Raw genomic sequence first — 13279 nt, 5'->3', positions numbered from 1 at the left:
AAGGCGAAAAACCCATTGGCGCTAATGGGGAAAAGCCGCGATTTCGTGTGAAATAGCGCCGAAAAGCACCAAAAATTTTTTCGTAACCCGAAATAACCTTCGTAACCCGGAACAGTTTTTTTGAATGGATTTTTTTCGTAACCCGGAAATTTCGTAAGGCGGCGCATTCGTATCCCGGGGTACCAGTGTATGGGAATATCCCTTTCCCAATGGCTCCCATGTCCCATCCCATGTAGTTCTACAAAGCCAGCTTCAGTCTGGAAGCCAGGACAGCATGCTATTTCATAGTGTGAACATTCAAGTTCATGTGTAATTGAAAACCGCAGGAGCACAGATGAAATGAAGGGAATATGAAACCATTTGAGGGGCTGTCGATGCTGCATAACAGTTGTCCAGGACTATAGGAAGCTTAAAATAAAACTTTCTGTTTACTGCCTGTAAGCTTTTCAAAATTAAATAAGTAACCATGACAGCCAGAAGTGGTGTTGGTGGTATCAAGTAGAAGGTGGATGCTTGTGTGACCCTCCAAAGTAGGCTTTGTGTAAATTCTTGTTGTTGGTAGATTTCTGCTTCGGTAGATTATATAATAACTAAAAGCTTTCTTCTTTTCTTTGCAACAGAAATACACCAGGAACCTGTCCTCCTTTTCTCCAAGAGTAAAGAAAGAGAGGATGGCTTTGAAAATGAAGATGTTGCAAACAATATACCTAATGATACACCAAATCATCCCCTGCATGTTGTGGACAGTCAGCACTTAGACTCTGATGGCCAGAAAAGACAGCAAGCCACAGGTCCAGGAGAGCAGAAACAAATGCGCAGCAAATTAACTGGAGCTCCACCTAAAAACCCTGCAGCTCCTGTACAAAATGATAAAATTGCACAGCACCAAGCTGGGAAAAACCCAGCAGTGAAGTTAGTGGATTCGGTTAGAAGTGATTCACAGATTGCAATGGCTGATGGATATCAACAAGAAAAGCAAGCAAAAGGTGAGGGGTTGAAAGAAGGCCAGGATATTCAAGAGGCACAAAATGTCCAAGAAAAGATCAAGAATGCTAAGAAAAGAAATGAGGTTGCAGAAAGAGCTGAAGGCCAAAGAGAAATGCTTGACGCAGCTATAGCCCACGGAGTAGATGGGAGGATTTCAGAGAGAGAGAGAGTTGTCAAAGAGGGTAAAAAAAAGGAGTCTCCTGATCGACAACAGCAAAAAGATCCTGCATATAAACCAAAGGCATCTGAAAAGATGCAAGAAAACTTGGTAGACCCAGAAGCTATAAAACCCGACAAATTTGGGGAGAAAGAGGCCTTATCTTTGGATCAGCTTGGTAGAGCACACAGCCAGGGGGGCAACAGTAAAGACAGAATGGCAGCTGGAACCCATAGTCCACAGAGAAAGGTAGGGTTGGATTCAGTGAGAGAGCTAAAGGAACCAGAGAAGTTGCATAAGTCTGATAATGACCATGTCTTAAAGCTGGAACAGGTTCGAGCTGCCCCCAGAGACCAGGAAAATGCCAAACCCAATAGGGATCTGAAGCTGCAAGCTGAGCTGGACTTGCGCCGCAGGAGGCGAGACCTAGAAGAGGAAGGAGGGGAACCAGGGGGGGTGATAATTGGACTGAACCCCCTCCCAGATGTGAAAGTCAATGATCTCCGTAGTGCTCTGGAGACTCGATTAAATCAGGCAGCAGAAGGTGCTCAGCAAGCACTTCACAGTCGACAGATTAAACAGATACAAGAGGTGGAGGAAGAAGTGTGACGGACCAAGTCTTTGCACTATTGGGATATGGTGCAGGAAGCCCATGGCCATTTTGGGATGTCTTTTTGTTGAGCTACTTGCACTCAGATATGTGAATATTAGCAGTTTAAATCAGCTGGGTGCTGAGTCTTGAGCAATCATTGAACTGCACATGTTCCAGGAGGCAGAAATTCTATTGCTGCCAGTCAGTATCTGGTAGAATACCAAAATGCCCTCTCTCTTTCCACTGTACTGATGACTAGCCTGAAAAACCCAGGTTCGTCCAACTGAGTTTTGAAGAGTGCTTTGTATTTGCCATCTTTCCAAAGAAGCATTTTCATTTTATTCTTGCTCATTTGCCTTGAGCTCATTGCTTTAATTTCTGTGTTTGGAACTGGAGTCTGTTCTCCTACTTGTCATTCAGTCTTGTTGGAAGTGGATTTGCATCCCTTAAATTAATCTTGGATTAGTTTGTTCTCTGACTACCCCATGGGTATGTCTGCCATTCCAAGTAGTATCAGGAAGCTGAAAGAAGTTCCTTACGTGTCTAAAATGGGAAGATTCTGGGGAGAAATTTTTAGGAATGTAGAGGTTGTTAGGACCTAGATGCATTTTTAAAATAGGCTCAGAAATGGCTGTTCCAATCTTCTTCGGCTAGTGATCCACATTAGCAATAATAAAGAGGTTACCTTCCCTTTCTTGGCTATGAAACTTAGGTTTATGCTTTTAAAACATTCCTATCCCAAGTGCATTATAGAACCATACTGTGCATGAAGACTCTGTAAGTTACTTGCTGCAAGAGGAAACAATACTGTATTTAGAAAGTCAAATGAAGGGATTTCAAGGAGGCATTATCCAAGTGGGACAGCTTCTCTACCTCTTTCCTCCATTTGGCAAGTACATGCATTGTGATTTAAAGCTTCCCCCACAACCGTGTCTTCAGGTGTGTGGGTCTGATCTGTGACTTGCAAATCAGTCATTTGAGCAGAGCTGGTTTGTTTCAGGCTTCCTGGTAGGAAATACGGCTTTTGTTATTAACAAGTGATATGGCAAAATGAAAATCCTTTTTTGATTACTGAATGTATATAATATCCAGAGATATCTGAGAAACTCTCCAAGCTGCAAAAAGAATAGAATTGGGAACTGTAAGAGCATTTTTCTGTAAAGGTGGGGGGAGGGGGGGAGATCATTGAGTTTGTACAATGACTTCTTATCTCCTATGAGTATACTTTCATAGAATAGTCATGGGTTCAGAAATGCTAGTGCTGACCATACTTCCAAAACAGCTCTGCCCATTTGGGTGTCCCCCAGATGTTAGACTATGGCTCTCACTGTGCACAGTAGGTTGATAGGAGTTACAATCCAATCCATCTGTGGAATAACTGATTGGAGAAAGTTGCATGAAGGCCATAGTCTTTCCTGAGAAATGAAATCAAGTTGGGTCCTCTTTGCCGTATCTTTTTGTGAAATGTGCTTGATTTATCTCCATTCAAGGAGAGAAATGTGGCTGGTTCCACTTGCCTACTTTGAAGGCCATTTTGCCTTGTCAGGAACATGATTGTCATTATAGCCTTAATCTTCAGGACCAACATTAAACCATAGTCTAGTGTGACAGTTAGCTAAAGCCAGCTTCTGGCTTTCATACTTTTGCCCTTCTCCTCCTCCAGCACTGCCATGGGGAGTTTAGTGTTTCTTCTCCTTTTGAATAATCACTACTTGTCATGTTGTATGAACTAACAAACTGTTGGTGTTGTTCACATTAGCATTAATGAGTTAACATTAACCAACAGTGTCTTAGAATGACATGACTAATTGTGATGAAGCAAAAACTTCCACAACTTACCTGACAGAGAAGACTATGCAGACTCAACATTTGCTCAGACTAAACTATGGTTTAGCACAGCTATTCCTATTTTAGGGTTCCCAGTTGACTTTGGACATCACTTTTGGCTGCGGGTGATGACAGCTGTGGTGTAACAGCATGAGACAACCCTCAGTTTAGGAAGTATAGCATAACATATTTGAATGCAACCATTGTCTGTTGCTGCTAAAAGCACAATCAGGTCATAGCCAGGGCTGCTGGCTGTTGCTTAAATCCCATAAGTAACTATGGTCTCTCTGTGTAGTATGTTCCTTGTAAATACCAAGAAAATTTCTTTAATATGAATGTCTATAGAGGTGTCAACGGAATGTCCTGTCAAGCTTTTTTCTAATCAAGGGTGATGTGACCAAGCATCATGACTAAAGGACCAAAGATACTTCTGACATTATTCGATAGAGAAACTGGACTTTAAATGAGGCATTTCCAAGCAGCTATGGATGGGAAACATAGTAAGGAGGGGGCAGTAGGTTTCAGTTGGAATGCCTCCCTTGGTGCAACAACACAAGTTCCAATTTGCAGTGTTGTATACTGGCAAGCAGCTGGGACTATGAGAAAGCTGCACAAATCAATAAAGCAAATGCAAACATTTTTAGCTGATGCCTTTTTTCCTTGTTGGAAATAGCTTGCTCACACTACACAAAATGTCATGATTGCTGAACTGCAAACCTTGGGGTAATATGCACCTTTAACAGATTGTCTCTTCCTCCCTTTTTGATCTCAGATGTCATCCACCAAGCTTGCAGATCAGAGTGTTCAGCATAAGTCTGCAGGATGAGAGTTCAGTACTGTAGTCTGTTTTGCTATGATCTTGCTATACACCCAAGGGGAAATTACTTGTTTCCAATCATATCTACTGTTGATACTTCACATATTGTGTATATATTTTATAAGACATGACACAACAACACTTTTAATACTTGATTGACATCCATCCACAAAAAAAGTCTAAGATCCAGTATTCTTCGAGATAAAGTTCATTCAAAAGACCCATCTAGTTGACACTTGACTCCAGGTACTGTATTCAGAAATCAGTTGCAATTTCCTTAAGAATCTTGGCAACCCTGTGGCCTTATGAGTAAGATGATGATGGCATTCTTGGGTCAGCAGAAGCCAGAGCACTGCATTGTAGCTCTCTTGGGCAAATTCCCAAGCCGTTCAGCAACCTTGGCCTATAAAACTTCCCTCTCCATAGGCAGTTTCACTGATTAGATTTTTTTTCCTAAAGCTTCAATTAGAAAATTCATGTTCAGAAGGGAAATCAGACATTCAGAGTTGCAGATTCCTCAACACGGCAGGGTTCAAGATATGTATTATTTTTACATGCCACAACTGAATTAATATTCTTACATAAATTAACCAGGTTTATTAGAGAATCCAGACACCCTGGGCTTTCTCTTCACTGCCCCATATCTTCCAGAACTGGAATTAACATCAGATAGTTTAAGCAAAGCTCTGGTTGTAGTGCCCTACTTTATATTTAGTTCCTGTAAGAGAAGGGGTAAACTCCTCAGGGCAAAATTGATGTTAACAGTTAATGGAACAATTCCATAGACACTGAATCTTGAGGAAAAAGGAAGAAGGCTGTTTGTTTACTATTCCCATAAGAAGAAACGTTGGAACAGTGCTCCTTGCCCAGGCTGGATTAAAAATAGTCTTCTTATACATTCCAACATTGTACTTGAAGTCTACACCTTTTCCAACCTACATGTAGACCGTACTGTCAAAACAAGTTTATTCCCTATGTTAGTCAAAATTCATGTGCATTGAGTCTTCACTTAGAAAAACTAGTTTTTCAGCCAGTGCTTGTTTACATACATAGGTTGAAAACATAGTTGTCTGTGTATTGTGCACTATTCATTTTCTGGGTCTATCTCCTTAATATAATATGATGGATGGATCTAGCAGTTTAGTCTTCTGTTCCAAAAACAACTATAAATCCAGGATGCGAGGCAATGTCCACTTCAAGACCTTATTTTACATTCTTCTTCACCTATAAAGAAAGATCAATTTTAAGTCACTATTAGGATTCAAATCACTGACTCAGTTGCCAGGTGCAAGCTTTGGAGACAGTTTTAAAATCCCTGTAGGGTGATTTTCAGTTTTCCTTAGAAGAAGGCCAAACAAACATCACCTGACTGGAATGTGTAGGAATAATTTGAGAAATAAATTTGCTTACATATCCTGAGATTCTGTCCCTTTTACACTGGGCAAACAATTTTAGGCCAGATTCCTATAATTCTCATGCAAAGATTAAGGAGCTTTTCCCACAATATCACAGCCTGTGACTTACAGTAAGTACTGTAGGTTCTTTAGTCAAGTTTCTTTACAAGCATAATGTGGGCACATTTATGAAAGGAATGCTTACAACAGGCAGTGTGCACTTTTATGGAAAGAAATGTAACTTAATAAACCTACCTATACTGCTGCACAGAGCTTATGGTTCATAGTCAGACTTCTAGGGCAATGCTACTCAAAGTGGTGGCCCCTGAATCAATGTTGGTCCCTGAACCTTTGGCTGTCAAGACTGTGGGAAATGTCCAGAACAGAAGGAAACAACTGTAGCCAATGAGCACAAATATAGTGCTGGTCCCTGGTACACTGGGAAAAAAATAATAACTGTTTGTCCTCCACATCAGATAGCCTGATAAACACTGCCACCCATAAGTTCTTGGACTGCAGTTTCCATCAGCCCTAGCCAGCATAGCCAATGGTGAGGAAATGTACTGTTCGAGGGTATTCTCTCTGTCACAGATATGCAAAGAAGAAAGTGTAAACAGCATGCAAGCTATTGGGGGAGGAGGGTTGCAGCCTCTACAGGTCTGAATGGCAAAACTACACAGGGATAAGTAATACGTACACACTGCCAGTGTTGTTGGACATTGCCCAGCAGCTCTAGCCACCAGGTGATGACTGAAAATCATAGTACAGTATCTGGAGAACCACATTTCCCATCCTTGCTGTAGCACTTAAGGTGCAAAGAAAGGGCCGGTGGCTTATTCACAGCTGATGTATTCTATGGTGGTTTATTCTGTAACAGGAACACCAACTGGAGAAGCTGAGCTCAATGAAGTAAAAGAAGAACAGGTGACTCACAGCTTTAGTGAAGCAGTCCATCAGCATCTCAAATTCCTTGGCGCACACATCCTTTCTCAGGTCCACCTGACCTGATGCATGAGAGGCAACACACTTGCCATAAGCAGAAGCCTGCAAAGACCAATCTCAGTCAGATGTAGACAGATGCATACTTCTACTTTCTGTTTATGCTCAGAGGGAAGGGGCTGAGGCCTTCTTGCTGCTGTTCTGCCTTCAGTCGATCTTGCCCTATGGTGACCCTATGAATGAGAAATCTCTAAATGACCCTATCCTCAACCTCCCTACTCAGCTCCTTCAGACCTGACCAAATCTATGCAATGTGCTTTTTCCACCTTTCCTATTGCCCTGCACTTTCCCAACCAAAATAGTTTTTTTTCTAGTGAGTCCTTTCTTCTCAATATATGGCCAAAGTATGACAACCTTAATTTAGCCATCTTTGCTTCTATGGAGAGCTCATATTTTGACCGCATCCTAAGAAGAAAGGACTCAATAGAAAACACTATAATGCATGATGGTATCATTATTATAGGCCCTTTTCTATTGCCCTCCACTTAATCATTACCATTTAATTTTATTTTTAATTGTATTTTTTAAAATTGTAAGTCATGTTGGGATCCAACTGGGGGGAGGAGCCAGATAAGAAGAATTTATTATTATTATTATTATTATTATTATTATTATTATTATTACCAATCATTACAGTCATTTCTAGTGTGTCACTTCTTGTGATATGGCCAAAATATGACAACCTCAGTTTAGTCATCTTTGCTTCTAGAGAGAGAGAGCTCAGGGAAAGACAGTAAACCATCATTTTAAGATAATGTAGGATGAGATCCCGGGGGAGGAATTGAAGGAAGAGTGTGCACAAAGTCCCAGGAAAGGTCAGGATCTTCCTTGTGAGGTGGGCAGCCTGTTGCCCCATCCTCACCTCCCACAGACCTGCTTCTCAGAGCTTCCCATAGACCAATACAAAGTTGTATAGTGGAGTTGTGTGTGAGAGAGAGAGACAGAGACACCTACAGGGATGCTACTCTGACCTGCTCCCTAGGCCTGCAGTTCAGGATTGCTCTGGCTGGATCTACACTGCAGAAATAATGCACTTTGACACCATTTTAACTGTCATGGCTCAATTCTATGGAATCTTGGGATTTGTAGTCTGTTGTGACACCAAAGCTCTCTGACAGAGAAGGCTAGATATCTCACAAAGTTATAGTTCCCGGAATTCCACAGCATCTCATAAAACTGCAAATCCCAGGATTCCCTAGCATGGAGCTATGGTAGCTGGCGCGGTGTCAAACTATTTCTGCAGTGTAGATCAGGCCTTTCTCCCTCTCTGACACATACCCCACATCCAACTGTGGTTTAACTGAACCACATCTAAACTCTGGTCTAATCCAACTGTAGTCTATTTCTGCACTGCAGAAGTAATGCAGTTTTTACACTGCTTTAACCGGCTCAGTGCTATGGAATCCTGGGAATCGTAGTTTGTGCTGGCACCAGAGCTCTCTGACAAGGGAGGCTCAATGTCTCACAAAACCACAGTTCCCAGAATTCCATAACACTAAGACATGGCAGTTAAAGCGGTATGGAACTGGATTAACTCCACAGTGCAGACGCAGCATCCAAAGGTGCTGGTGGGCCTTTTCGAGCTGCATCCACACTGGAGGAATAACCCGGTTTGGCACCGCTTTAACTGTTTTCTGGCTCAAGTGCTATGGAATTCTGGGAGTTGAAGTATGTTGTGGGGCCCAGAGCGGAACCAAACCGGGTTATTCCTCCAGTGTGGATGCAGCCTGGGACTCTGCAGCCGCCGTACCTGCTCCCCACAGCTGGCCAGCGACTCGGGGAAGCGCTGGAGCCTCTCCCGGACGCGACCCCAGACCCCTCTGCCTGCCATGGAGGCTGCCTGCTGCCCAGGGTCCTGGCAAAAGGCCTCCCGCTTTCCCATTGGCTTCACCTTTGCCCCGCCTCCGCCCTTGATTGGCATTCTGATTGGATAGAGGACCGGATATCGTTCGCCTTCATGCCGGCGGCGTCAGAGCGTGACAGCTACTTCTCGCTCATCTAGGCGGTGATTGGCTAAGCCTCCGCAGCTTCGTCGCTTGATTGGATGAGCGTGGCCTCGGGAGGCGGGGTAATGAAGTGGGTTAGAGAGTATCATGGCGACGGCGGCGGTGCCTTTGCGGGATCGGCTGAGCTTCCTGAGCCGGGTATAGACCGGGGGAGAGTGATACTCAACCGGACAGGATACTGGGCCAGAGGCTAGGCCACGCCGTTGCCATGGGGAATCTGTGAGGGTGGGGCCGGTTGCCACGGCGACGGGGGAGGCCCTGCAGCCCTGGGCTTTCCTGGGAAGGAATGGGGGGCAGGATGACCTGGCGCCCTCCTTTTCCCGGACCTGTCTTCCCATGTCAGCCTTCTGTCCGGGGGGACTTCCAAAAGGCCCTCCATTTTGAGCAGGCCTTGGGCAATAAGTCACACTCTCTCAGCCTCCTCAGGGAAGGCAACGGCAAACCTCCTCTCAACAAATCTTGGCAGAAAAGCCCCAGGATAGAGTCGCCATAAGTTGGAAACAATATATGGCACACAACAACAAATCCCGCTGCTAGGTACAGTATCTAGGTTTGAGTTGGTGTTGGTGTTGTTGTTGTGTGCCTTCAAGTCTTTCCCAACATATGGAGACCCTAAGGCAAAGTTGTCACAGGGGGCTTTCCTGTCAAGGGTTGTTCAGAGGGGGTTTGCCCTTGCCTTCCCTCTGAGAGAGTCTGACTTATTCAAAGTCACCCAGTGGGTTTCCATGGCTGAGCTGGGATTCGAACCCTGGTCTCCTGAGTCACAGTCCAACACTCAAACCGCTAGGCTCTCCTAGGTTTGAATATTGCTCAGTTGAAACCCTCCCTGTATCTAGTAAAAGAGCATCCTGGGAGGAAAGCTAGACAGGACTCTTGGCAGGGCCTGCTTTGCTATTTTGGGTGGGATACAAACCGCCACTTTGTGGCGGTCCCCCCGGCGCCATTTGCTCCGCGCGGGAGCTGCAGCAGCCAAACCGCACGGCTCCCGCGCGGAGCAAAAAATAAGCTCCATTTCGGAGCTTCTTTCCGCAGCGCACTGATGACGTTGCGAAGCGCCAAGGGCGTATTCATGATGTCATTAGGGCCACGCGACGTTCGGACGCTCAGCGTCCGATACGTCAATATGGCGCCGGCCATGTAGAAGGGCCGCCGCCATATTGTATGGACACAGTCTATACTAGTCTCAGGGGCGTCTAGAAGAGACGCCCCTTTTTTAAAATGGGACGTCCTCCGGACGTCCCAACTGCCAGTATGTAACCGGCCTTTGTATACAGACCTAGCAATATACATAAATAGCTTGAAAGTCATAGGCTAGAGCTGAGTCTGCTTCCTAACCAGCTGATACATTGATTTAGGGCTGAATTCTCATTAAAGTTGAGCGGAAATGCTTCTTGCTTGTAGGCAGAGGTCTAAAATCTGTAGTCTAAATCTAATTGCTAGTCCCACCTAGAGCAGACCTGCTGAATCAATGGAATTTAACTGTTCAGTTGGTGGTTTGCTATGATAGATGGATTTAAGCCACTACATCCAGTGTTAACAAGATACATTTGTCCATTGTGGAAATCTTCGCCTTGGTGACAAAGCAAGGTTTGACTGCATTGAAGCATCCAGAGTTTGACATCTCTGCACCAAATATAGGGCCTGACCAGACAGGCCAAAATAAAGCTGCTTCAGGCCACTTTGGAAGTGTGCTGTTTAAATGCTGCCTGCGTCCTAAGAGGCTGGAAGCCATGCCAAAGCCACTTTCCAGTCCTAAGGACTGGAGCACAGCTTTGGCGCAACGTCTGGCCTCTTAAGATGCGTGTGTCATTTAAACAGCGTACCTCCGAAGTGACCCAAAGCAACTTTATTTTGGCCTGTCTGTTTGGGCCCATAGTGACTTTGGGAAAGAGTACATAATAAATTTAGGACTTACCTGTGAGAATGAATATCCACGTGACTATTTTGTTCCCATTCCAGTATTTCTGGTCAGTTGCACCAGTTGCTGCTGAAGTAGGCTTGCAGGTACTGTACTGGCAGATAGCTTGAATGAAATTGCTGTGGTAATTCTTGAGGAGGCTTGATGTGAATACCACGTTGCAGGACAAATGACAAACAAAATCTATGCATGGATCCTTACCTGAATAATAAGACAGATAGGTTGCATCAATTCTTTGCTGCTCTTGAAATTGCATCTTGGGAAATACGAGGCAGGCTGGTAAATCCATAATTGACAAGACAGCAAATGTCTGTGCAGTCATTTTAGTACCTCCCCAAACAAGGGATGACAGTTACTGCAAAAGCCATTCTCAAATAACCTGAGGTCGTTCTGTGTCAGTGAGTACACAGGGAGTTCAGGTGGGACTACATCGGGTCTACAGTACTTTTCTCCAAATTTGATCTCGCAGTAGAATTCCCCATTGGATATTTGGAAAGGTTGTCTCCTACTAGATTATGTGCTCTGATACCTTTCTTTTGTGGACAGTGGATGCAGGCCTCAGTCTGTAGAGCATATCCGCTGTAGCTATTGTTTTGTAGGAGAAAAGATAAAGAAATGATTCCTTCCAGCTGCTGCCTTGTGTATCAGTGGCTCTGCAGTTGTGTACAAAAATTGAAAGGTCTATCATGGACTTGTGATTGCATGCTGCACTCTGACTAGAGGTGCTTCAAGAGGGAGCCTTTATTGTACCTATTTCCTTGCTTCAATCAGAGACTGCATTCCCAAAGGTGGAAGACAACATTGCAACTTTTCCATGTTTTGCTGCTGCTTTTTTTGTGTCTTTCTTTCAAGAGGAAATTATTCAGGAGGAAACAGTGGAAGAATTGAACAATATCTTTAGATTACTAGCAGCTGGTTGTACAGAAGAGAATGGGAATAATAATAATAATAATAATAATAATAATATTTCATTTATATACCGCCCAATCACTGGGAATCCGAGCGGTTTACAACAGAGGGGATAATAGACGGTTCCCTGCCCTAGGCTTACAATCTAAAAGACACAACACGAAAGGAGAAGGGAATGGTGGGGGGAGGAGATCAGGTCCAGCATTCTTCTCTCCCTCTGAGGCCTGGACCAAGGCAGATGGACCGGAGGGAGGGCTCTTCTTCTTCAGGCTAGCCCTGATGGAGCTGAGCCAGCCTATTCTCTCCCTCACAGGCCGAAAGATGACAGTTATGGAGGGAGGGCGCTTTATCTTCAGGCTGGCCCTATGTAGCCCTCCAGAGGTTGTTGTACTACAACTCACAGTATTTTCATCACTGCCATCAGCTGTGCTGGCTAAGCTCCTGAGAGTTGCAATCCAACAACATCTAGAACACTTCATGATTTCCACTGCTGGTCTAGTAGCAGCCCAAGTGACTTGGGTGGGGTATTTATGCGTGTTTCAGCTACCCACTTTAATCAAAGGCACCTCAGATGATGCAGCACCATGTCCAGGGTATCTGTTTGAAGAGATTGCCAGTATCCTTTGGTCTCTCAAATACTTGGGGGCTAGTAGTGTGATAAGAACCTTCATTTTTTTCACTAGTAATGTTTATTTTTCTTGGAAAGAGCACAAGCTGTTGGCTAGAGCAGAAGCTGGATATATCTGACAATCAGACATAATGTATGCAAAGGGATCTTGTAGCACCTTTGAGTTAGCTGAAATACAGACGTTGGTAGCATGAGCCTTCATAGACCTGAGTCTACTTCTTTAGATGTACGAAGTCTCTTTGGAGACTAACATGGCTATGTCCTTGAGATCTGTGATCTGCTTCAAGTTCCTCTAGTGACATCACCTAAACATCCATGGATGCTCATTAATGTCAGTGATAGTTAAGTGACCAGTCATGAAACCTAAATAAAACCACTGTTGATGAAGCTGGTCAGGTTTCTGGAACAGGGTTCCCACTTAGACTAAGGGTGGGCAACCTGCAGTCCTGAGATCACAAGCAGCCATTAGGTTTTGCTCAGGGTTCTCAACTTAATTGCAAAGGCAGATTCAAATTATTAGTTTGAACAGCTGCAAGAGCAAGGTGTTCCCTTCTTAGTAGTTTACTTAGGTGGGAATGAAGAGGCAAAGAGTCAAAAAGAAGTGGCAGAAGGAGAGAAAGGGTGGGCTTTGGCCCACCCATTGTTGCCTTCAGCTCCACCTGTTGCCAGCATGAAATCTCTAACATATTACTCTGAAGGGAGTTTGGCCCTCAACTGAAAACAGTTTGCCCACCCATAACAGGGGCTGCATCGGCACTGCAGAATTAACGCAGTTTGACACCACTTTAACAACTATGGGCCAATGCTATGTAATTCTGGGATTCGCAGTTTTGTGAGATATTTAGCCTTCTCTGCCAGAGAGCTCTGGTGCCACAACAAACTACATTTGATGGAGCCCTGGCAGTTCAAGCGGTACCAAACTGCATTACGTAAATCGGCAGTGTGGCAACAACCTTAGTTCCATGCATTTTCTAGCCATATTTTCCAAAAGAATCCTGTCATTTTCACTTTCCCTTACATGTTAAACCCAAAATACATTTCCAGC

At 44.2% G+C, this 13279-nt stretch overlaps 2 protein-coding genes across 4 annotated transcripts in view; both read left to right on the top strand.

Moving 5' to 3' along the window:
* Window positions 1-4202, top strand: part of SLC38A10 (solute carrier family 38 member 10) — a 121925-nt gene extending 117723 nt beyond the window's left edge. For all 3 annotated transcript variants that reach the window (XM_042454920.1, XM_042454918.1, XM_042454921.1), the window contains one exon: window positions 621-4202. In XM_042454920.1, coding sequence (XP_042310854.1) covers window positions 621-1753 — 1133 coding nt within the window. In that variant the 3' untranslated portion in view covers window positions 1754-4202. The remainder of the gene's footprint in view (window positions 1-620) is intronic.
* Window positions 4203-8839: 4637 nt separating this feature from the next.
* TEPSIN (TEPSIN adaptor related protein complex 4 accessory protein) overlaps window positions 8840-13279 on the top strand; it is a 22546-nt gene continuing 18106 nt past the window's right edge. Inside the window, exons 1-2 of the mRNA XM_042447564.1 lie at window positions 8840-8917; window positions 12150-12348. Coding sequence (XP_042303498.1) covers window positions 8867-8917; window positions 12150-12348 — 250 coding nt within the window. The 5' untranslated portion in view covers window positions 8840-8866. The remainder of the gene's footprint in view (window positions 8918-12149; window positions 12349-13279) is intronic.

Source organism: Sceloporus undulatus, chromosome 2 (genome assembly GCF_019175285.1).
Source record: "Sceloporus undulatus isolate JIND9_A2432 ecotype Alabama chromosome 2, SceUnd_v1.1, whole genome shotgun sequence".
In the NCBI taxonomy this organism is placed as follows: Eukaryota; Metazoa; Chordata; class Lepidosauria; order Squamata; family Phrynosomatidae; genus Sceloporus; species Sceloporus undulatus.
The sequence above is the reverse complement of the archived record's forward strand: the minus strand, read 5'-3'. Positions and strand labels throughout refer to the sequence as shown.